The sequence below is a fragment of the Lissotriton vulgaris genome, chromosome 11 (assembly GCF_964263255.1).
Source record: "Lissotriton vulgaris chromosome 11, aLisVul1.2, whole genome shotgun sequence".
Taxonomy (NCBI): domain Eukaryota; kingdom Metazoa; phylum Chordata; class Amphibia; order Caudata; family Salamandridae; genus Lissotriton; species Lissotriton vulgaris.
Window position 1 is genome coordinate 529616224 of NC_141699.1, and position 26061 is coordinate 529642284.

General features: G+C 42.9%; 1 protein-coding gene across 1 annotated transcript in view; it reads left to right on the forward strand.

The window, feature by feature from the left end:
* LOC147683102 (disintegrin and metalloproteinase domain-containing protein 28-like) overlaps positions 1-26061 on the forward strand; it is a 3314421-nt gene that overhangs the window by 451933 nt on the left and 2836427 nt on the right. Inside the window, exon 3 of the mRNA XM_086942499.1 lies at positions 19722-19784. Within this exon, the coding sequence (XP_086798625.1) occupies positions 19722-19784 (63 nt within the window). The remainder of the gene's footprint in view (positions 1-19721; positions 19785-26061) is intronic.

Here is a 26061-nt window from a genome sequence, read left to right on the forward strand (position 1 = left end):
TGGTGCTTGGCTGGCGGTGTGTGTGGAGTGGCGCTTGGCTGGTGGTGTGCATTGAGTGGTACTTGGCTGTCTGTGCACGGAGTGGTGCTTGGCTGGCGGTGTGTGTGGAGTGGCGCTTGGCTGGATGGTGTGCGTGGAGTGGTATTTTGCTGTCTGTGCACGGAGTGGTGCTTGGCTGGCGGGGTGTGTGGGGTGGTTCTTGGCTGTCGGTGTGCGCTGAGTGGTGTTTGGCTGGCGGTGTGTATGGTCTGGTGCTTGGATGGTGGTGTGGGTGGACTGGCGCTCAGCTGGCGGTGTGCGAGTACTTACTTTCTGTTGGTCACTACACACACTGCTAGTTGAGTGACACTCTACGCAGTCCATCATTTTGTGTAGTTGCTGTGGCAGATACGTAAGTGATGGGCCCTTGAATGGCACTGTGTTGTAATGTGATGGGTCCGGGGCTGGCGGACATCAATTTTTGCTGAAAAAATTAGTTTTTTCACACTTTTTTTGTGTGGGAAAGCATGGACTCACTGGGCTCACACAAATTTCCTCCCACCCAGCGTTCCCCCAGGTCTTCCGATAAAAATGGTACCTCACTTGCGTGGGTAGGCATAGTGGCTGCAACAGGAAAAGTTCCAAATTGACGGTGGAGAAATTACAATAACCAATAGCAACATTACCTTTTTTTTTGGGGGGGGACTGAGTTTTTGGACCGGGGCTCGGCGGGCATCTTTGGAAACTACCAAACCCAAACAGTTCTGAAAACTAGACACCCGGGGGAGTCCAGGGAGGTATGGCATGCGTGGGTCCCCCAATGTTTTCCTACCCAGAATTCCCTGCAAACCATAAATTTAGGTAAAAACAAAGTGTTTTCCATACATTTTTGCATGGGATCTCCGTGTCGGCACAAATGTCCTACCACCCAGCGTTCCCCTTGTTCTCCCGAGTAAAATGATACCTCACTTGTGTGGGTGGGCCCAAGGCCTGTGACTAAGGCAGGGGGGCTTAACTTGTAAAACTTAAATACTACTTTTTCAAAATTCATTTTTGACCTGTTCTGCTTTGGGGCACCCACACAAGTGAGGTATCCTTTTACTCGGGAGAACAAGGGGAACGCTGGGCACGGAGATCCCACGCAAAAAAGTTTGGAAAAGTGATATTTTTACCAAATTTTAAGGTTTGCAAGGAGTTCTGGGTAGGAAAACTTTGGGGGACCTACGCATGCCATAGCTCCCTGGACTCCCCCGGGTGTCTACTTCTTAGAACTGTTTGGTTTTGGTACTTTCCAAAGAATACCACCGAGCCCCGGGCCAAAAACTCAGGTGCCCACCCCCCCAAAATCAAGGTTGTTTTGCAATTTGGTATTGTAAAATCACCACCGTATGATTTGAACCGTTTCCTGTTGCAGCGACTATGCCTAGCCACGCAAGTGAGGTACCATTTTTTTTGGGAGACCTGGGGGAACGCTGAGTGGGTGGAAATTTGTTGATCCACGCAGATTCCAGAACTTTCCACCACAGAAATGTGAGAAAAATGTGTTTTTTTTGTCAAATTTTTAGCTTTGCAAGGGATTCTGGGTAACAAAACCTGGTGGTAGGCAGACAAGTCACCCCATCCTGAATTCCCCTGGGTGTCTAGTATTCTAAAATATATAGGTTTGCTAGGTTTCCCTAGGTGCTGGCAGAGCTAGGGCGCAAAAACAAAAGGTAGTCTTTTTGTCCAAAAAGTGCAAGATTTCACTGGGAAATTGAGGTGCGACCATGATGCGTTTTGCGCTGTTTCATGTCGCAGCCACTATGCCTACCCACGCAAGTGAGGTACCATTTTTTTTGGGAGACCTGGAGGAACGCTGGGTGGGTGGAAATTTGTTGATCCACGCAGATTCCAGAACTTTCCACCACAGAAATGTCAGGAAACTTTGTTTTTTTGTCAAAATCTTAGCTTTGCAAGGGATTCTGGGTAACAAAACCAGAGGTTAAGCAGAGGAGTCACCCCATCCTAAATTTCCCTGGGTGTCTAGTTCTCAAAAATGTATAGGTTTGCTAGGTTTCCCTAGGTGCTGGCAGAGCTAGGGCGCAAAAACAAAAGGTAGTCTTTTTGTCCAAAAAGTGCAAGATTTCACTGGGAAATTGAGGTGCGACCATGTTGCGTTTTGTGCTGTTTCATGTCGCAGCCACTATGCCTATCCACGCAAGTGAGGTACCATTATTTTTGGGAGACCTAGGGGATGCTGGGTGGCTAGAAATTTGTTGATCCACACAGATTCCAGAACTTTCCACCACAGAAATGTCAGGAAAATGTGTTTTTTTTGTCAAACTCTTCGCTTTGCAAGGGATTATGGGTAACAAAACCTGAGGGTAGGCAGACGAGTCACCCCATCCTGAATTTCCCTGGGTGTCTACTTTTCAAAAATGTATAGGTTTGCTAGGTTTCCCTAGGTGCTGGCAGAGCTAGGGCGCAAAAACAAAAGGTAGTCTTTTTGTCCAAAAAGTGCAAGATTTCATTGGGAAATTGAGGTGCGACCATGTTGCGTTTTGCGCTGTTTCATGTCGCAGCCACTATGCCTACCCACGCAAGTGAGGTACTATTTTTTATGGGAGACCTAGAGGAATGCTGGGTGGGTGGAAATCTGTTGATCCACGCAGATTCCAGAACTTTCCACCACAGAAATGTGAGGAAAATGTGTTTTTTTTGTCAAATTCTTAGATTTGCAAGGTATTCTGGGTAACAAAACCTGGGAGTAGGCAGTCGGGTCACCCCATCCTGAATTTCCCTGGGTGTCTAGTTTTCAAAAATGTATAGGTTTGCTAGGTTTCCCTAGGTGCTGGCAGAGCTAGGGTGCCAAAACAAAAGGTAGTCTCTTTGTCCAGAAAGCGCAAGATTTCACTGGGAAATTGAGGTGCGACCACGTTGAGTTTTGCGCTGTTTCGTGTCGCAGCCACTATGTCTACCCACGCAAGTGAGGTACTATTTTTTATGGGAGACCTAGGGGAATGCTGGGTGGGTGGAAATCTGTTGATCCACGCAGATTCCAGAACTTTCCACCACAGAAATGTGAGGAAAATGTGTTTTTTTTGTCAAATTCTTAGATTTGCAAGGTATTCTGGGTAACAAAACCTGGGAGTAGGCAGTCGGGTCACCCCATCCTGAATTTCCCTGGGTGTCTAGTTTTCAAAAATGTATAGGTTTGCTAGGTTTCCCTAGGTGCTGGCAGAGCTAGGGTGCAAAAACAAAAGGTAGTCTCTTTGTCCAGAAAGTGCAAGATTTCATTGGGAAATTGAGGTGCGACCATGTTGTGTTTTGCGCTGTTTCATGTCGCAGCCACTATGCCTACCCACGCAAGTGAGGTACTATTTTTTATGGGAGACCTAGGGGAATGCTGGGTGGGTGGAAATCTGTTTATCCACGCAGATTCCAGAACTTTCCACCACAGAAATGTGAGGAAAATGTGTTTTTTTGTCAAAATCTTAGCTTTGCAAGGGATTCTGGGTAACAAAACCTGGTGGTAGGCAGTCGAGTCACCCCATCCTGAATTTCTCTGGGTGTCTACTTTTCAAAAATGTATAGGTTTGCTAGGTTTCCCTAGGTGCCGGCAGAGCTAGGGTGCAAAAACTACAGGTAGGCACTTTACCAAAAAAGGGTCAATTTGTAACTGCAAAATTTAGGTGTGACCACGTTGCATTTTGCGCCGTTTCCTGTCGCAGGCACAAGGCCGACCCACACAAGTGAGGTACTGTTTTTATCGGGAGACTTGGGGTAATTCAGATTTGTAAATCAACTGTTATTAACAATTGAGCTTTCATGCATTTCTCCTTTTCAATGAAAGACATTGTGTAAAAAACTCTTTTTGAAAAATGACCAATAATTCTCATGCTAGTATGAGTATTCCCAATTTTGAAAATGTGCAATTATATACTGTTTCTGAACTCTACAATTTGTACCCAATTCAGAAATACATAGGTGTCTTTCATACAGATTTTTCCATGTCCACATTTTCCAAGACAAAGTGCTCAATACCCAGTAAATGAAAAAATACCATTGCAAGTTGCTGCTCAGCTTTTCGATCTGGGTTCGTCGGGTTCTTGGTGAAACTACAAGTCCTATATATCCCCACAACAAGGAAGCTCTAACGGATGTAACGGTATATTGCTTTCCAAGAGCTGTCAAAATTAGAAAAAGTTATAGGTGAAAACGTTTAGACAAAAGGCTGTTTTTTTTCAACATATTTTGAATTATTCCAATATTTAACTGTTAGTTTCTGTAAAGAAACCTTGATGGATTTAGACAAATGACCCTTTTCTGAATTCAGAATTTTGTCTTCTTTTCGAAAATGTACAGCTTTCCAGGATCCATTATTGCTTTCAAACTCATTTCTACCAATACCATTAACTGGAAGGAGGTGGAAAGCTCTAAAAATAGCAAAAATAGGCTATGTCCCAGAAAAATGCAAAAACTGTGTGAAAAATGTCGGTTCTCTGACAAAAGACTGTCATTCCCTAAAAGCTGAGAAAATTGAGATTTCAGCCCCACAAACCCTTTTTTGATAACATTTTCAGGGAAAAACCCAGAGGCTTTCCTTTGCAGCCGTTTTTTCCCATTTTTCTGAAAAAAACAAAAAAATCACTATATTTTGGTTAATTTCTGGGACCCCTTCAAGGAATTCACAAACCCTGGGCGCCTTTAGAATCCACATGATGTTGGAAGGAAAGGACGCAAATTTGGCGTGGATACCTTATGTGGTCAAAAAGTTACAAGGGCCTAAGCGCGCACTACCACAAAACGCCAAAAAAAGCCTTAGCACAGGAGGGGGAAAAGGCCTAGCAGCGAAGGGGTTAATCACTCACTCATACATTCAGTCACGAACCTACTAAATCCTTCATCCAGACACTTATACATCCACTCATTCTTCAATATGTAAAACATATTTAAATTTTACAGACACACACGGTCACTGGATGATGTCATCAGTGATGTCATCAGTGATGTCCAATGAGATGTCATCAGTGATGTCAAATGAGAAGTCATCAGTGATGTCATTTGAGATGTCATCAGTGATGTCATCAGTGATGTCACTGACCATGTCATGAATGATGTAATATGTGACATCATCAGCAGTGGATTGCTGGTGCGCCATATATAGTTAGTCCAACTAACTATATAGGAGGAATTTCAATGGTTTTTTATATGTTAATTCCTAACTATATAAGGCCTGAAACCTATGGTTTTTTCAGTGAATTTTCAAGGTTTTTTAAATGCTAATTCCTAACTATATAAGGCCTAAAACCTATGTTTTTTTCAGTGTATATATATATATATATATATATAAATATATATTTATATATATATATGAGAAGAAATACCCCGCTTTAGTTAAATCACAGGAAAGTGAGACTCACACTCCACGCTGACTGTAATCCAAGGTTATTTATGAGACTGACGAGTTTCGAGCAAAAGCTCTTCTTCACAAGCCAGGGGTTCACCACCAGTGACCACCATTATACAGTTTATTTACTAGACGTAGAGGTCGGACCATTCCACTTCATAACAATCAAGGAAATACTTTGGTTACTGTTTTTAAAAGACAGACTCCCTGCCTCTGCTTGTTTGAACACACTCAACAGTACTGCAGTGATTGATAACAATTACATTTGAAGATAAATATGGTTGTAAATTCTGTTAGAATTACACAGATTATTTTTAAGTAGTCAAAAGTAAATAAAACACATTATATGCATTGTCCTAATTTGACAAAGTTGTGGGTCTAAAGGTACTCTAGAACCATCCCTTCATAGGCACTCAGAACATTGTCTCCATATCATAAGAAGACTTCCACACTGTAATTCAATTCATTCATTGATCATTTATTTGTAATCATTAGATGCGGTTCATATCATTTTCCTTTTTCATTTAAATGATTGTTGGCATTTTTATCATCATGTCAAACATTGTCATCTCGGTGTATCCAATGCATTTCGGGCATGCAAATATGCCCTTCATCAGGGACAACGACACTGTCAGAAATAATAACTATGGTCAGAAATAAGCTCAATGTTGTGATATGCATAAACAGTCACATTGTGGTGAAAAACGCAATTTAAAAAGGTTTAGGTGAGGTAAGTGAATACATGGTAAAACGTGACGGCCTAAACTGCATGCAATGTGTCTAAACGATAAATATGGGTGATAAGGGTTTGTACGGACTCACATGTCTGGGATTTCCAATGGTGAGGAAACCTGTAAAAAGATCAAATAAAAGAACAAGGTTCTAGCATCTGTGCACCATGTCCGTATCTAGTCTAAAGTTCGCGCTGCCAGAGACAAACGTCTCTGTAACTAACCTTCTGTTCAGTGGGAATGCCGGTTCCACGTGGGTCCTCTCGTAGGTACGAGCTGGTACATGGATCAGCCGTGTGTTTGTTGTTTTAACAGAAAGTTCCGGTCATGTGACGAATGACACGTCACACTCATAGAAGAAAGACTATGAAACGAAGTTTCACCGGTGATCGCGTGCAAACTGAATGTGCACGTTAATATGGTGTTCTGGCCAGAACAAAATATATCACTTAATTAACAGTGATGTTTGTGGAAAATAACGCGGATTTTCTAAAAAAATATATAGATTACCTCAAAAAGAATATCGAGAAAAGGTCGGGATTCGAACCAAGGAGGTTCGCATTGGTGTTGTGGGGATTAGGGTTATGAGCCATAGGTAAAGTTAATGGGAATGAAGGTAATATGTGAGTGTAAGTGTCTGTTGGATATGTGAACAGCACACAGTATACACAAGATACAGTCTAATATGAGCAATTGATATAATTTTATAGGTAACATGCAAATTCACTTCTGTCATTTAACCCCATTGGTTTCTGGGTAGACAATTTGTGTATCCAATAGTTCTCTCTCATCAATAGGTATTTGTTGTTGTTTCTCCCTTCGATTTTCTGAACTGTTTCCAGGATTATGAATTTAATTTGTGAGACGTTATGACTTTCTTCTGTGAAATGCAGCGATAATGCTGATTTGGTATTCTTTAATCGTATGTTGGATCTGTGTTCCGTTAATCGCACTTTGATGCGTCTCTCGGTTTTCCCCACGTAAATCTTACCGCAAGGGCATCTGATTCCATAAATCAAATTGCTTGATTCGCAGGTCGCATTCACTCTCAATTTTATTGGGTAACCTTTGGAGGGATGGCTGATTATGTTGCCTCGAATCACACTATTACAATTCCCACAGTTTAAACAGGGTTTTGTTCCTGTGAATGATGTGCTATCCAGAGCTTTCTGTTGTAGAATTTCTCCTAAGTTCTTAGCTCTTGTAAATGCAAAAATCGGAGGTTCCTTAAAGGATTGGTTAAAATCAGGTTCCATATTGAGAATTGTCCAATGTTTCATTATCGCCTGTTTGTATTTCTTGCTCGCAGTGGAGTATTTGGATACTACAACTGTTCTTGTCTGTTCTGGTTTGGTTTTGCTGGTTAATAACTGTTTTCTTCCAATTTGGTCTATCCTCTTTTTGGATTCGTCTAGTAGAGCTTGTGGATAACCTCTGGATGTGAATTTATTTGCCATTTCATCAAGTCTGATGTTAAGTGTGTTTTTGTCTGAAGTGATTCGTTTGACTCTAGTCATCTGTGAGAATGGTAGGTTTTTGATTAGGTTAGGTTGATGAAAACTTGAATATAACAACATGTTATTTCGGTCTGTTGGTTTGACATATAAGTCGGTCACAAATCCCTCGGTTGTTATGGTTACCTTAACATCTAGAAAATTAACAGACGTATCTGACATGACCCATGTAAGTTGTATTCTTTGGTCATGCTCGTTGAATTTAGTTAATTGCATCTGTAGTTTCTCTTGTGTGTTTGTCCATACGATGAAGTAGTCGTCAATGTATCTAATCAGTAGTTTCAGATTTTTTGTCCATTCATTGTTGGAGAATATGTGTCGGTTTTCATACCACTGCATGAAAATGTTCGCATACACAGGGGCTGCTGAATTGCCCATAGCCATGCCTGACAATTGTTGATACCATGATTCTTCAACTTTAAAATAGCTATGGTATAAAGTAAAATACATCAGTTCCATCAAGAAGGTTTGAAAATCATGATCTAATTCTGAATTCAAAAGAGCCGCTTCCATCGCTTCGATGCCCATGTCATGGGGGATACTAGTATATAAGCTGCAAACGTCAGCTGTACATAGTATTAGTTTTTGTGTTGGATCCAATTGAAGTTGTTCAAGAATTTGTAAGAATTGAGATGTGTCTTTGACATACGTACGCATGGATTGTACTATAGGTTGAAAATACCGGTCAATGAGTTGACCAACTGGTTCATGCAAGCTTCCTCTCGTAGATACAATTGGTCGCATTGGTGGGTCATTGATGTTTTTGTGTATTTTAGGTTGCATTCTCAGTGTTGGACTTTTTGGATCAGTAGTAAGTAAAAAGTTTTTTGTTCTTTCTAGGATGATGCCCTGTTGTAATGAACCTTCAATGATGTTTTTTAGTGTTTTTGCGTATTCCGATGTAGGATTTCTATCCAACTTACAATATGTCTTATCGTCTGAAATATGTTCTTTGACCTTTCGATTGTACATTTCTGTGTTCATGATGACGATGGCGCCACCTTTGTCCGCTTTAGTGTATGTTACTTTGTCATTTCTGGCCAATTTATGTAAGGTATCAAGATCCTTTTGTGTGATGTTTCTGTTTTTCGGTTTTACATGTTTGATTTTCTTTATATCTTGTTTTACTAGATTCTCAAATAGATCCAGCGTCTTATGACTGGTTGGAGCTTGGAAGGTACTGTGTGGTCTTAACCCTACTAGTTGATCTTTTTCTTGTGGTGGTCTCTCCGGTAATGTATTGTCAAAGAAATGTCGCAACTTGAGTTTTCGCATTAGTTTAAAAAAACTAACTTCAAGTTCCAAATTGTCAGATGTAGTGGTCGGTATGAATGATGTTCCTTTTTGTAGTAAGCCCAATTCATAAGGGTTAAAGTGATGATCACTAATGTTGATGACTAGGTGTTTTGTGGTTGGTTCTTTTTGGTTTTCTTCTCCTTCTCCTTCTCTTTGGAGGTCATGGTTGTACTTCTTGTGTTCGGTGGATCCCTTTCTTTGTCCTTTGCCGGACCCTCTCCTGGGTCTCCTTTTTGTGCTTGGCCTTGGTCTAAAAAAGGACTAGTTTCAGTAACTTTGCTGGTAGTCGGTTCTTCTGCAGTCGGTTTATCATGGGTGGCAGGTGTGGGTTGTGCCTTGCGTGCTCTTTGACTCGTGTCACTGTCTGATGAGGACGTTTCGGTATTAGAATTGTATGGACGACTTCTACGTTTTTGCGCATATACTTCTGCCCACGTATATACTTCTCCTAGACGATAATCTAGAGTATCTCTTCTAAATTTGCGAATTTTTCGCTCGTTTATCTCTTTATGATGTCGATCTATTTGGCTCTTAATATCATTTAGGGTAGTTGTTAGTTCGTCCTCTGACATCATTTTGGATAGTTCAGTTTTTGTTTCCTCAATTTCTGCAGTGAGTTCCTCTAAGATAGTGGATAATTCTTGAATTATTAAGAGAATTAGGTCCAAGGAACATTTGTTAAGGATTTCGTACCAGCGGTCCTGAAACTTTTTAGAGTGTTTACATAGGGACGGTTTGAGTGCAATTCTGAGTCCACGTGGTATGCGTAAGTTCCGATGGTATCTGATGAGGGTGCTGGCATGTAATTGTTGGTTAGTTCTCCTTCTGGATAAGTATAGTAATTGTCTGATATTTTGCTCTTTCGACCGTCCTGTGGTTTCCTGGGTGAGTTCTTCCCTGATTAAAGAGTAAATTTGATCTGCATCTTTGGATTCAAATGCAAAGGTTGAGGCTCTGGCTTCAGTACTTTTTGAAATCTCTTCATAGTTGCTCATCATGAAAGTTGAAATTGATTTACTTGATTGCGTGCTATTCATCCACGGGACACTGTAAGCACATAAATTGATTTGGATGGGATGAATGCACTGCTCCTGTTTTATTTTTTCTTTTCTCTCAGTTCCTTAATTTAGTTGGTGCTCTCGAAGGTAATGCCGAGGGACAATTACTATACTTATCCAAAAGGAGAACTAACCAACAATTACATGCCAGCACCCTCATCAGATACCATCGGAACTTACGCATACCACGTGGACTCAGAATTGCACTCAAACCGTCCCTATGTAAACACTCTAAAAAGTTTCAGGACCGCTGGTACGAAATCCTTAACAAATGTTCCTTGGACCTAATTCTCTTAATAATTCAAGAATTATCCACTATCTTAGAGGAACTCACTGCAGAAATTGAGGAAACAAAAACTGAACTATCCAAAATGATGTCAGAGGACGAACTAACAACTACCCTAAATGATATTAAGAGCCAAATAGATCGACATCATAAAGAGATAAACGAGCGAAAAATTCGCAAATTTAGAAGAGATACTCTAGATTATCGTCTAGGAGAAGTATATACGTGGGCAGAAGTATATGCGCAAAAACGTAGAAGTCGTCCATACAATTCTAATACCGAAACGTCCTCATCAGACAGTGACACGAGTCAAAGAGCACGCAAGGCACAACCCACACCTGCCACCCATGATAAACCGACTGCAGAAGAACCGACTACCAGCAAAGTTACTGAAACTAGTCCTTTTTTAGACCAAGGCCAAGCACAAAAAGGAGACCCAGGAGAGGGTCCGGCAAAGGACAAAGAAAGGGATCCACCGAACACAAGAAGTACAACCATGACCTCCAAAGAGAAGGAGAAGGAGAAGAAAACCAAAAAGAACCAACCACAAAACACCTAGTCATCAACATTAGTGATCATCACTTTAACCCTTATGAATTGGGCTTACTACAAAAAGGAACATCATTCATACCGACCACTACATCTGACAATTTGGAACTTGAAGTTAGTTTTTTTAAACTAATGCGAAAACTCAAGTTGCGACATTTCTTTGACAATACATTACCGGAGAGACCACCACAAGAAAAAGATCAACTAGTAGGGTTAAGACCACACAGTACCTTCCAAGCTCCAACCAGTCATAAGACGCTGGATCTATTTGAGAATCTAGTAAAACAAGATATAAAGAAAATCAAACATGTAAAACCGAAAAACAGAAACATCACACAAAAGGATCTTGATACCTTACATAAATTGGCCAGAAATGACAAAGTAACATACACTAAAGCGGACAAAGGTGGCGCCATCGTCATCATGAACACAGAAATGTACAATCGAAAGGTCAAAGAACATATTTCAGACGATAAGACATATTGTAAGTTGGATAGAAATCCTACATCGGAATACGCAAAAACACTAAAAAACATCATTGAAGGTTCATTACAACAGGGCATCATCCTAGAAAGAACAAAAAACTTTTTACTTACTACTGATCCAAAAAGTCCAACACTGAGAATGCAACCTAAAATACACAAAAACATCAATGACCCACCAATGCGACCAATTGTATCTACGAGAGGAAGCTTGCATGAACCAGTTGGTCAACTCATTGACCGGTATTTTCAACCTATAGTACAATCCATGCGTACGTATGTCAAAGACACATCTCAATTCTTACAAATTCTTGAACAACTTCAATTGGATCCAACACAAAAAGTAATACTATGTACAGCTGACGTTTGCAGCTTATATACTAGTATCCCCCATGACATGGGCATCGAAGCGATGGAAGCGGCTCTTTTGAATTCAGAATTAGATCATGATTTTCAAACCTTCTTGATGGAACTGATGTATTTTACTTTATACCATAGCTATTTTAAAGTTGAAGAATCATGGTATCAACAATTGTCAGGCATGGCTATGGGCAATTCAGCAGCCCCTGTGTATGCAAACATTTTCATGCAGTGGTATGAAAACCGACACATATTCTCCAACAATGAATGGACAAAAAATCTGAAACTACTGATTAGATACATTGACGACTACTTCATCGTATGGACAAACACACAAGAGAAACTACAGATGCAATTAACTAAATTCAACGAGCATGACCAAAGAATACAACTTACATGGGTCATGTCAGATACGTCTGTTAATTTTCTAGATGTTAAGGTAACCATAACAACCGAGGGATTTGTGACCGACTTATATGTCAAACCAACAGACCGAAATAACATGTTGTTATATTCAAGTTTTCATCAACCTAACCTAATCAAAAACCTACCATTCTCACAGATGGCTAGAGTCAAACGAATCACTTCAGACAAAAACACACTTAACATCAGACTTGATGAAATGGCAAATAAATTCACATCCAGAGGTTATCCACAAGCTCTACTAGACGAATCCAAAACGAGGATAGACCAAATTGGAAGAAAACAGTTATTAACCAGCAAAACCAAACCAGAACAGACAAGAACAGTTGTAGTATCCAAATACTCCACTGCGAGCAAGAAATACAAACAGGCGATAATGAAACATTGGACAATTCTCAATATGGAACCTGATTTTAACCAATCCTTTAAGGAACCTCCGATTTTTGCATTTACAAGAGCTAAGAACTTAGGAGAAATTCTACAACAGAAAGCTCTGGATAGCACATCATTCACAGGAACAAAACCCTGTTTAAACTGTGGGAATTGTAATAGTGTGATTCGAGGCAACATAATCAGCCATCCCTCCAAAGGTTACCCAATAAAATTGAGAGTGAATGCGACCTGCGAATCAAGCAATTTGATTTATGGAATCAGATGCCCTTGCGGTAAGATTTACGTGGGGAAAACCGAGAGACGCATCAAAGTGCGATTAACGGAACACAGATCCAACATACGATTAAAGAATACCAAATCAGCATTATCGCTGCATTTCACAGAAGAAAGTCATAACGTCTCACAAATTAAATTCATAATCCTGGAAACAGTTCAGAAAATCGAAGGGAGAAACAACAACAAATACCTATTGATGAGAGAGAACTATTGGATACACAAATTGTCTACCCAGAAACCAATGGGGTTAAATGACAGAAGTGAATTTGCATGTTACCTATAAAATTATATCAATTGCTCATATTAGACTGTATCTTGTGTATACTGTGTGCTGTTCACATATCCAACAGACACTTACACTCACATATTACCTTCATTCCCATTAACTTTACCTATGGCTCATAACCCTAATCCCCACAACACCAATGCGAACCTCCTTAGTTCGAATCCCGACCTTTTCTCGATATTCTTTTTGAGGTAATCTATATATTTTTTTAGAAAATCCGCGTTATTTTCCACAAACATCACTGTTAATTAAGTGATATATTTTGTTCTGGCCAGAACACCATATTAACGTGCACATTCAGTTTGCACGCGATCACCGGTGAAACTTCGTTTCATAGTCTTTCTTCTATGAGTGTGACGTGTCATTCGTCACATGACCGGAACTTTCTGTTAAAACAACAAACACACGGCTGATCCATGTACCAGCTCGTACCTACGAGAGGACCCACGTGGAACCGGCATTCCCACTGAACAGAAGGTTAGTTACAGAGACGTTTGTCTCTGGCAGCGCGAACTTTAGACTAGATACGGACATGGTGCACAGATGCTAGAACCTTGTTCTTTTATTTGATCTTTTTACAGGTTTCCTCACCATTGGAAATCCCAGACATGTGAGTCCGTACAAACCCTTATCACCCATATTTATCGTTTAGACACATTGCATGCAGTTTAGGCCGTCACGTTTTACCATGTATTCACTTACCTCACCTAAACCTTTTTAAATTGCGTTTTTCACCACAATGTGACTGTTTATGCATATCACAACATTGAGCTTATTTCTGACCATAGTTATTATTTCTGACAGTGTCGTTGTCGCTGATGAAGGGCATATTTGCATGCCCGAAATGCATTGGATACACCGAGATGACAATGTTTGACATGATGATAAAAATGCCAACAATCATTTAAATGAAAAAGGAAAATGATATGAACCGCATCTAATGATTACAAATAAATGATCAATGAATGAATTGAATTACAGTGTGGAAGTCTTCTTATGATATGGAGACAATGTTCTGAGTGCCTATGAAGGGATGGTTCTAGAGTACCTTTAGACCCACAACTTTGACAGTATACTGAATGCCGTTGGACCCTCGGCATTACCTTCGAGAGCACCAACTAAATTAAGGAACTGAGAGAAAATAAAAAATAAAACAGGAGCAGTGCATTCATCCCATCCAAATCAATTTTTGTCCTAATTTGAGACACTCAATGTGGCTGTCTTGTTCATGTTCAATGAAGGCCAAGTGGCCATATCTTATCATAATACAACGTGCGGTTGTACACAGAAGGAATGGTTAGAAAATATACACTATTTACAAAAAGGAAAAAAGGAAATTTTGATGTATCCTATACCCAATAAAACAGACAGTGCTCTAGCATGGGGAGGGAAGGAGGGGAAAGGTGGTGACGGCAAGTGCCCGTCGTGTAGGGTGGGTGGGGGTGAACAAACAATGTGTAAAAAATGAAAAAAGGAAAGTATTTAAAAGATTGCGCAAGGTAAGTCAAGTTAATGAAAAAGAGGTTACGTGGCGCGGGCTGAGGGGGTAAAGTATTCATGACAGAAACTAGAGGGGCACTACCCAGACACAGAAGGTCAGAGGACCCTAGCAGGTATAAGCCTTATGTGAAAGTTTTTTAACCTGCTAACACTGTGTAGCATTGGAGGGCCCTCCCTGCCACACAGTATGTACAGAGAAATCAGGTATCACTTGTAAAAGGCAGAGCAAAGTCCATATATCTAAGTTGTACTCATCCAATATGGACCGAAAGTTCCTTGTCCTCATTCAGGCTGAAGGGGTTCTTGGTGTTGAGGAGCAAGATGTACAGAGACTCCAGCACTCGCAGTTGTTTCTCACGGTTCCCCACCCTGTCAACACCAATGAAAGATAAGCTGTTAGCATTCTTATTGTGATGTTTCAACCAATGTTTCTCAGTAGAGCAATTCGGATCACTATTCTTGATCACCCTAATATGGTCAAGGATCCTCTTTTTCACAGGGAAAATCGTGCTACCTATGTTCATCTTACTGCAGGGACAAACAATGGCGTACACACAGTAGTCAGAGTTACAGTTGATAAATCTGGATATGTTACCTGTCTTGCCCGTAGGCAGAGGGTATGTTTTTCTGTTCTTACTAGAGCTACAATATTTACATCTGCCTCACTTGAAAAAACCTTTTTGTTGTTGTATCCAACTCTGTTGTTTACTGCCACTCATGTAGCTGTTAACTAGCATGTGTTTTAAGGATATGGATTTCCTGTATGTGACCAGGGGTACTTTGCTCACTGTAGCTCCTATTACTGGGTCATTTTTAACAATATGCCAGTGTTTTCTCAAAGTCTCTCAGACCCTATCAGATTCAACATTGTACTCTGTTATCAACCGAATCTCACTCCCTCCTACTTTGGGTCCCGGTATTTTCACTAATAGGGAAGCCCTATCTCGGGATTCTGCTCTTTTAGTGGCTGCACTTAAGATTCTATTGGGATAGCCTCTCTTCCTGAATCTGTGGGTCATGGTCTTTCTCTCATTTTCATAGCTAGTCTCAGTGTTACAGTTGCGTTTTGCTCTTATTAGTTCCCCATAGGGGATGCTCTATTTAAGTTTGGGCGGGTGGTGGCTACTGGCATGGAGGAGACTGTTCCCCGCTGTTGCTTTCCTATGTAGAGAGGTTGACAGATTACCATCTTCCACTTTCACACACACACATCTAGAAAATCCATTTACCTTTTGTTACTTTTGTGTGTAAAGCGTAGATTAACTCTGTTAGAGCTAAGTCCCGTGAGGAACTGATCCAATTCAATCTTGCTACCTCCCCAAATCATAAAAACATTGTCGATGTAGTGGGTCCACAAAACAATGTGTCTCGTCATGTGTTCATTCACATCATTCCACACAATTTGTTCTTCCCACCATCCCATTAGCATGCATGCGAAGCTCGGCTCAAAGCAACTTCCCATGGCGGTACCAACCACTTGCTTGTATCACTTGTCGTCAAAGAGGAAAAAATTGTTGTTGAGGTATATGGTTAACATTTCAATGAGCATATTTGTTTGTTCATAAACAATAACCGATCTGTCTCTAAAAAAGTGTTTACATGCATTAATGCCGTCCTCATGCTTTATACATGTATATAGAGACACCACATCAACTGTCACTAGCCAAAAGTCATCCTGCCAAGTGATACCCTCAATTGTATCGATGAAATCCGTACTGTCCCTGCAGGCCCAGAGGAATCAATGTAAAGCGTTTCCTTATTTCCGATTCGCAATTAAGGAATCGCAAATAAGGAAAATTAAGAAATCGCTAAAACTTTTGCGATTTTTTGATGCATTGCCGTTTGTGATTCCTTAACTGCGATTCCTTAATTTTCGCAATTAAGGAATCGCAAATGGCACCAATGATGCATGTACCTGTTAGTCTTCATCCAGTGACCTTCTACTCTGTCTAATCTACATACACCTATGCAATCTATGAGGAAGATACCATCCAGGCATCCATCCATTCAAAGTAAATGTCAATCATTCTTCTTAATGGACAACCCTTACTTTTTCTGACCAAAAAAACCCTTTTTATTTGTTTTTTGAAAGCCGCCAGCCATACATCCGTGCTTGACTTGCATTTGAATTTGCACCAAAGGATATATTACGGGCACATACATTTTCTGTTTCACCCACTAAGGCAGTCCTCTTTTCTTTCTCCTTCCACCCATCCTTGCTTCAGCCTTCAACCGGCCATGGATCAGATTCCCAGCCAACTGTGCCTGCATTCAAAAACACATATCATTCTTTGCCAGTCATTAATTCAACTCGCTCGTCCTTCCTTACACCCTTCTTTCCCTTTTCGTTCATCCCATCCATCAAGTTCATCTCTGATCTGACTTGGCTTCTCAATATAACTTTCACAGCTGAGTTGAAGTCAAATTTAGAGGAGGCCATTGGTTACTCGTCAACTCCTGCCGCTAATGCTATTGCTATTGCGAAGTCAAGGGTGACTGTCTTCAGTTCTAAGTTCTACCTGGTTGACAAAAACTTTGGTCTACATTTGTAAGTCTTCTTAACAGTAAAGTGTACTTACTTTTACTGTACAACATATACACCCCTGCAGCGAGCCTACTCTGCAATCTCAATAAGGAAGGAATATAATAGCTTAAGCTTACCCCTGCCCGCCACCACCGTGGCATCCCACACAGCAGTTCCTGCTGGCACCACATCCGCCCCTGGAGTGACCGCCTCAGCGCTGGCCCCGGCACTGGTCGTTGGCTGTGCCGATGGTTTTACGCCTAGAAAATACAGGTGAAATTTTTAGATGCCATACACCACTCCCTATTTTGTCTAGGAATTAAAAAACATGTTACTTACTACATAAACACATTTAATTATTTGTGACTCCAGTCTAAACTAAAGATTGCCCTTTCGGAAGGGGAGGGTGTTTTTTTTATGCTTAGCCATGATAAGAAGTTACACTTTTTGGCACAACTGATGAATGCTTGCATTTTAACACGCACCATTTTTCTCATTACAGACAGAAGCTTCCCTTCTACGAACAAGAGCTATATGTTAAGTTAATCATCATCATCCCCACCAGTACTTAAAGTTCCAACCAGATGAGGGGTCTCCCATGTACGACCGCATGGGTAACTTCGCGGTAGCCGTGGTGAAAAAAAAGCCTGGGAACACGCAATAATAAAAAAATCTGCAAGTTCGCACAAATTTGGGTACCGCAAATTCGCAAATTTCACCCATACTTAGCAAAGGCTTGAGGAAGTCATGATGCCCCTTCCCTCGCTTAACATTAGCAAAACCTATACATTTCTTCAGTACAATATTTGTTAAAGCCTAAAAAAGACACACAGAGAAGGGCAGGGTTCTGGGTGTGGAAATATGGAATGGAGGAGTATTTCAGACATTTTCTGGAACTGCAACAAGATACTAAAGTCCTGGAAACTGAAATAAATCATTGGAATTACTGGATATGCTATCCCTAATTTTCTAGGTTGCAATACACCAAGCCTCCTGTGCCTGACAGTAAACCCCTTGCACTCCTTTTACGGCTGTTGAAGAACTAATTTGCTATAGGTTGCTAAATATACTGACACTGGAGAAAATACCTACTGTCTTCTGGAATTCCCATTGAGATTCAGAACCACAAGCAACTCACAATTTCATAAATTAGTCTAAGAGGAGCTTGCCCCTTTGAATTTCTGTATCGATGACTCAAGATTGTATATGTTATTATGGTTTTAATGAGGCACCCAAAAGTTTAATGCCTTCTTCTTTTAAAACCTTTTTGGTTTTTATAAAATGTGTTTTTATTATGGCCCATTTTAATGAAATTGTGTTTTTATGATCTGTTTGTAAATGGATTGAATAAAGATTTAACAATTGAATGAATGACTCTAAGTGGATAATATTTCACATAGCCTGAGGGGATTGTTCATTTTCAAAGTTACAAGAGACGCTTGGTGGAGTGATCCATTTCAGAATTACAACACATGTCTTGCGCGCCGAGGCTATTGACTAGTCTGACCTACCTGGCTCATCCCCTTTTGTGAGTTACTTATTGGGAATTAGATGGGGAGGGTACAGTCTCCACCATATACAAAGTGATCATCACTAATATCCCTGACACACTTTGGAGCCTCCGATGACAATGGGATCAAGATGTAGGATATATGGAAGACGTGGAATGGGAGGTAGCCCTAATACACCCGAGAGGTTGCCATTAGAGCAAGATTTGGTCTGCTTCAACTTTAAAATCCATCATAGGATCTATATTGCCAGGTTTAAAATTCACAAGATGGAGAAAGCAGCCACATTTGACTGTTTGAGGTACTGAGGTTCAAAAAAAGTCCTTTTTCCACGTGCTGTGGGAGAGCATGGAGATTCAGGGATACTGGAAGATTATACTGAAAGAACTGTGGGCATTGTGGAGGCAGATATCCCATGTAATGCCCAATTTGTTCTCTTGGAATCCCTGTGGACATTGAATTGCACTGAGAGCTCTTGTTTTGCTCACTGGGTCTAGTGGTCACACAAAGGGATATAGTCCAGGCTCGGGATTTGCCAGTTTTACCTATGTGTGGAGGAATATTATAGTGTAGGATTTGCTTATTCACAGACATCTCCGCTGCAAGACTTGGATACTGAATAACAGGTCAGGCTGGATGCCAGGCTGGTGGTTGCTCCTGCGATCACAGACATATCATGAGGAAGCTCCTTTGCCCATGGAAGACGACCCTCCTGTTCTTCCCTCATCAATAACTGATATCAGCTTAACCCTGTTTAGTGGGTTGTACCCTGCCTGTTTGTAATGGTGTCATTTGGTTTGTTTGTGCACAAAATGCAAATAAAAACAGTTGGTAAAAAATAATTTCCCCATATATAACTATGGCTATGCTAATGGATCACTAATTCTAATTCATAATCGGAAGTAAAGGCAAATGTAATTTGCATTTTGACATTAAGACACAGGTGCAAACAAATCTGGTTTAGAAACAGGACAGTGCTAGGTACATCTGCGATCTGTGATTGTTCTTGTGCCAGTCATTGCTGAAGTACCTACATGTAACAGAAATGCATTCCAGTTGCCAGGTTCTTCATTTTGTAAAATCAGTACCGCCTGTGGGCATCAGTTTAGTTTGTGTTGCTTTTCATGGAAGATGGCTTCTAATTATGTATTGTATTTTTTTCCTTAGAGAGAGGCATTTCTTAAAGCCAAGAAGTATGTTGAATTATATGTTGTGGCTGATACATCAATGGTAAGTGCTGAGATCCACATCATGTAAGACTTGTGTGCCTAATGCACTTTCCTTGGCAGTAATGGAGAGCAATATAATTGTTGAATCAGGGATTTCCATCACATTTAGTGTTGTCTACTGGGTTACTTTAAGATGCCAACTGTAAATCAAAGGTTACAGAAAAATAGCCATTATCAAGCTAAAAAAACACTAACTTCCTGCAGTCTGAATTTGAATTTTTATTAACTGTACAATTAATTAAAATCTTTACAGTAAAAGGAGAGAGTACAGAAAACAGTAATTTTAAACTGCTTTGCTTGATAAAAGGCGTACTACTGTGCTAATTAAAAAGGCGAATTAAAAACAGAATAGGGTGAGGGGGTACGACGCCCCAGTCTAAGTCCCATATGAATGGCCTTTTTCCAACCTTGTGTGCCTTGGAGTTAGTCTTAACGGCAGACGATTCATTCCTGGAGGGGCGTACCAGTTGGGCACTGTCAATGCTACTACATAGCGAAGTCACTTCAGCTGTGGTTCGCTGCTTTTACCATGGGCTTCCCAAGTGTTAAAATGTTTTCGTTACTGGCTTTTAGGGCTAGCCTAATTTGGTGAACGAATTTCACCAATCTCGCTAGGGTCATTGTGTCGATGGTTGAGAAACACTAAGCTAATGCTTCAGAGCATGATTTTGTGCTCTGACTGAGGCAGATCGGTCTCAGCAGTCGCCGGCGATCGATGTCGAAAAAAGGACGGCAGCAGAGAAGGTGCAACCAAGATTCCCTCTTGTAGGTGCATAGTCTACAAGATATGGATTCCCCTCTTTGAGCCCATACGGGGTTGAAGTCTGCTATCCCAAGTGTGGTCAGCCTCATGTATTGAATTTTGCTTCTGACATGAGTTGTTAGGGCCTCATTTAGATATAATTGTGCTTGTCCTACAATGTACGAGTTGTTTAATGGGTCCAAATGGGAGCTTCGACAGAGGGTTTTATGGTCGAGGTCAAAGGAGATTTCATAAACTTGTTTGTTGACTGCTCTCTTCCAAACATTCAGTGGGATGTGCTATCGCGAAATATTTTCTTCCTCAATCCTCAAAGTTTTGATTGCGTTTCCCAGCCTGGTATGCCATGTCGAGGCTGGCCCTTCGAAGATGGATATCAAGTGGTATTTAAGGGAGTTAGCCGGAGCCCTTAATGTCCTTAGATTCAACTTTATAAGCTCCCCCTGGCAGATCAAATCTGGCCTTGCTAGGCCAAGCTCCAGGCCCAGCCTGGATCTTCTTGCTGTCCTTGGTATGTGTAACACCGACTTGTATGCCTTAACTTGGGCTGAGTTGAGAAGAACGTCCAACTTTCCAGGAAAGGCAAGATGACCGTAAGAGATTGCAGGGAGAAGCTTTGCTCGCAGGGCTATCAGAATTGGACTGGCGGATGGGCTGATCAGGTTCTGACTTAGTTGTTTTAACAGATATGTTACCTTGTTGGTTTTGGAGGCCTGATGATTTTGATGTACATTGGCCTTTGCCCGTTCCTTGAACCAGACCTCCAAGTAGTTGTATGAGGCCACCGAGTTTATATGAACGTTTCCCAGCTACCACAGTGCATGCCTTTTCCGTTGATAGGACCCAAAGATAATAACCTTGGTTTTCCCTTGATTGACAGACAATCTGTTGGCGATGTTGAATCTGTTTAAAGCTGTTAATGTTCTTTTTAGGCCGATCTTCGTGTGATCCATTATAGCTGTGTCATCGGCATACTGTAAACCTGGTAGCCTCACACTTCCTAGTCTGGGGGCTACTAGGCTGGCTCCTTTTAGGGTTTCCCCAGATCCGCTATATATATATATAATTTGAAACGAGTGGGGGCCAGCACACACCTGTGCTTCAGCCCATTTTCTGTGCCTATTTTGGGAGAAACTGTCCGAGCGCTTGTTTTGACCCGCACCCAGGTGGCCTCATATAGTGACCTAATTGCCTTCAGAAGATTCAATGGTATCCCCCACTTATCCAATTTCCACCATAAGCGTTTTCTGTCCACTTTGTCGAAGGCTGTACTATAGTCGACAAAGCAGCAAAATAGTGATGGGTGGTTCTTCGAGGTTGCCTGGGCTGAGAGATGTGCTAGCGCCAGGACATTATCCATTGTAGATGCCTGGGACCTGAAACCAGTCTGGTACATAGGTATTATGTTTTCCTTTTGGCCCATTTTTCTAGGTCATTGAGTACTAGGTTTGCACATGCCTTGGCCTCCAGGTCGAGCAGGGCTATGAGCCTATAGTTTGATGGTTCTAGGCGGTCACCTTTTTTAAAAATTGGAACAATATGGAACCCCTCCAGGAGTCGGGGGTTATAGCAGTCGTGTAGATGTAATTGAAGAGCGGAGTTAAAAGAGTCGCCCAGAAGTCTGGTGCCTGTTTGAAGACCGGTGCTGGGATGCCGTTGGGCCCTGGGGCGCCGTCGTTCCTCATGCGCTTGATGGTTTTAATAACCTGTTGGGTGTTTGTCCAGGTTATTATGATGCCATCAGCGTCAGCCTGGGAGCTGTTACCCCTCACGTTCTTTCCTGCAGTCAATACTAAGGTGCACTTATGCGTAATAAGAAGTGTTTTACCTGGTACCCCTTTATGCTTTTGAAAATAAACACAAGGTGGTCTTTGGGTCGTCTAACTTAAGTCATTGATTTCTTTGGGCTCAGCCACTTCAGTCACTGCTTTGATGCAATGCCAGTCACGTCTCCGATCAGGCCAGAGTAAAGTTTCTGTCTCATCATTACGCGTTTGACTATTAAATGTAATATTCAGCTTTTGATTTTTTTTGTCAAATCTGTTTATTGGAATTTATATATTTCAACATTACATGAGGTGCATCATTGCAAATGATATAACTGTACAGCTGTGTCCGGTGTCAATGCACGAGCCAGATGACATAGCAACCAGGTGCTGTACCATTACACATATATAGCATGTATATGAGCCTAGGGACCGAGGCGCGCCCTCAGCATAAGTGGATTCAATGCGCCCTATCCCTGTGTGAAGAGACAAGTCTTATATGTGCATAACAACTGCAAAAAGAAAAACATGTGCAACAAATCCAGAACATCAATCTGCGGCACTGCCCGAGCCCGTCTCCCCAGCCCCCCTTCCACCCTCTCTCCCCCCAAGCGCGCATGTCTCTATTCCTACTGCTTCCTCATCTCATTTTCATGGCATGCATCAGTCAGTGTGTCAGGCGTAGCGTCCGTTGCGTGCCCCCCATCACCCTCTTTACCGGCTTGGTCCCCCATCACCCCCTCGCCTGTGGCACTCTCTGCTACCTGCAGAGCATTGAGCATGAGTTCCCAGTGCTCCTCCATGGGTTCCCTACGGAGCCCAACTGTTTCCTCCCTTCGTATGGCAGTCCATTCTGCCTGGGCCCAGGACAGAAGGGACAGAATCCATGCCCGTACACTAGGCGGGTCACTTGCCTTCTATCTCCTAGTGAGTATTCGTGCCGCTGTTACCATCCCCAAATCCAGAAAGCGGGACGATGCCTTATCCTTAGGCGAATGCTTGAAATGATGTAGGAGATATTCAGGCCAGCCACAAGGGATGGTGCGGCCGGTGCATTGCGTAAGCAGCGCGCTAACGTCTCTCCAATAGGTGCCAAGCCCTGGGCAATGCCACAGAAGATGTAGGAGGTCTGCATTCACCTCACTGCACCTAGGGCAAGACACATCAGCCCTATGAACGTATTTATTTATTAAGTCTGGGGTAAGGTAGGTTCTATGAACTATGTAGATTTGGATTTGGCGGAAGCGCATATTTCTGGGGATGCGCACTGGGATTTTAAGGATCCTCTCTCACTATTTGTCAGCCAGTGTTCGCCCCATATCCCTCTCCTACTTTCCGCGAAGTGGGGCCAGATCCAGATCCTTATGCGCCCATAGGGATGCAGCAAACCACTTAATTAGATGCCTGCCCATGACATGTAGGTATTGCACGGTCAAGTGCTGCACTGGCTCCTCCGCAATATCACCCCACTTAGCCACCATGTGAGCCGTGAGGGAGCAGTGTATTAGGAACCCCCCAGGAGGAAGCCCAGTGTCCGTGACTAGCGTCTCATAGGGTATCAGAGCTCCGTCTTGATACAGGTCGCCTAACGTCTGGACGTCCGCTTCCTGCAAGTGCTCTAGCATATACCGCGTTAGGATCCCCTCGCCCCCCAGCGAGCCTTCCAGTGGCACCGCAGGTGCGTATGGGAGCACCGCTTTTGTAAGTTTTAGAGCCCTGTGGAAGCATTTGAATGCCACCGCCAGCAACAGTGGAGCGGGTCGCGCTGGCGCCGCCAGCGGATGAAATAGCGCAGTGATCTGCTCCAGGGTATAGGGCGGCTCATTCCTGGCAGTGTCCTCTCTCGCCCTGTCTGCTAACTAACGGGCGATCCATTGGAGCTGCGCCACCAGGTAGTAATGCTCAAAGCAGGGGGCGGCTAATCCACTTTTGTCTGTGGGTAGGAACAATTTCCCGAGGGCCAGACGGTGCCAGGACTCGCTCCAAATAAAGTCGCGCAGGATCCTGTTAAGCTTTGAGAAAAAGGACGCAGGTATGAACAAGCGCAAGTTTGCAAAATAATACAAAAGGCGAGGAAGCATAACCATTTTGGCAAGGGCCACTCTGCCTGTGGGTGTCAGTGGGAGTGTAGACCAGAAGCAGATCTGAGCTTTGAGCGCCGTCACCGCTCTTCCCAGATTTCCGTCAAGCAGGTCTGCTGGCTGGCGGTAGATCTGGATCCCCAGATACTTAAATGTACCTGCTCTCCACTGAACTCTTGTACCATGCAAGCTGTACTCCGGGTCAGTTCCCTCGCTACAAAAGGCATAGAGGCATGACTTGCCTACGTTTACTCTGAGTCCCGATAGGCCGGAAAACGGCTTAGCAAGTGGTCCAGCAGCTCCGGTATGCGGCCCATGTCTCGGACAAAGACCAAAAGGTCGTCGGCATACAAGGACACCTGGTGGACACCGTCACCCAGTGGGATACCGTCAGCCAGAGTTTGTCTCATGGCCGCAGCTAAGGGCTCCATAGTCAGTGCAAAAAGTAGGGGATACAGAGGCCACCCCCTAACGGGTGCCCCTGCCCACCGCAACAGCCTCCGAGATATATGGCCTTAGTCAGATGCGGACCACCGGGTTCCTGTACAGGAGTCCCACCATCTGCAGAAAGTTTGCTTCCAGTTCATACGCCTGCAGCACCAATGACAGGTAGCCCCACTCGAGGCAGTCAAAGGCCTTTTCTAGGTCTAGCACCGGACACCCCGCCTTGGGCCAGGCCTTCGTTGTCTCCGCCGCTACCCTGAAGTATCTCCTGAGATTCGGGGACGTGGACCGCGCTGGAACGGCCCCGTTTTGATCCGGGTGTACTAAGTGCGAAACCATTGGCGCCAGGCGCTTTGCAAGAATTTTGGCGAGAATCTTGTTGTCGGTGTTAAGCATTGCTAGTGGGGGAAAGGAACCTAGGGACATGGGGTCTCTGTCGGGCTTAGGCAAGGACACTAAAAACGCTTCTCGCATAGTTGGTGGGAGCTGACCCGTGTCTACCGATGCCCTGTACACCTGGAGGAGCTGGGGCACCAGAATGTCCCTATTTGCTTTATAGTATTCAGCTGGCAGGCCGTCGGACCCCAGCGTTTTCCCAGTCGCCAGCGCTTGGATTGCATCTCCCACTTCTAGCGTGAGCGGGGCACCGAGTTCTGCCTTTTGGCTCTCTGTAACCGTAGGTAGTACAACCGCCTCCAGGAAGTCAGCCAATATCTGAGCCTGGCCAATGACTCGGGCGCTATAGAGGTCCCGGTAATGGTCGGTCAGCGCCCAATGGATCTCACATTGCGTGTATACCACTGTCCCGTCCCCTGCGCGAATGGCACCAATCGGGGCATTACGCTCCGTTTTCTGCACCAGCCAGGCCAGCAAGCGGCTGGCTCTATCCGCCTTGGCATGTGTTTTGGTGGTTTGCGCTGCATAGTTGTGGCATCTCAGTCTTTTGATAAGGACTGCATGCTCCCCACGAAGCTCTCCAAGTTTGTTTGCGTGCCTGCCTGTCCCCTCCCCTTCCCTTTCGTAGCTCAGGAGCTCCAACTCTATACGGGTCAGAGATGTAGACACCTGCGCACGGATGTTCCACGTGGCGCTTACCCAATGCCCGCGGATAGTTGCCTTATGTGCATCCCATTTCACCATGGGATCGCTTGCTGAGTCCTCGTTCTCTTCGAAATAGGCTAGTATGGCCGTGCCCAATGAAGATCTGAACTCAGCGTCCTCCAACGC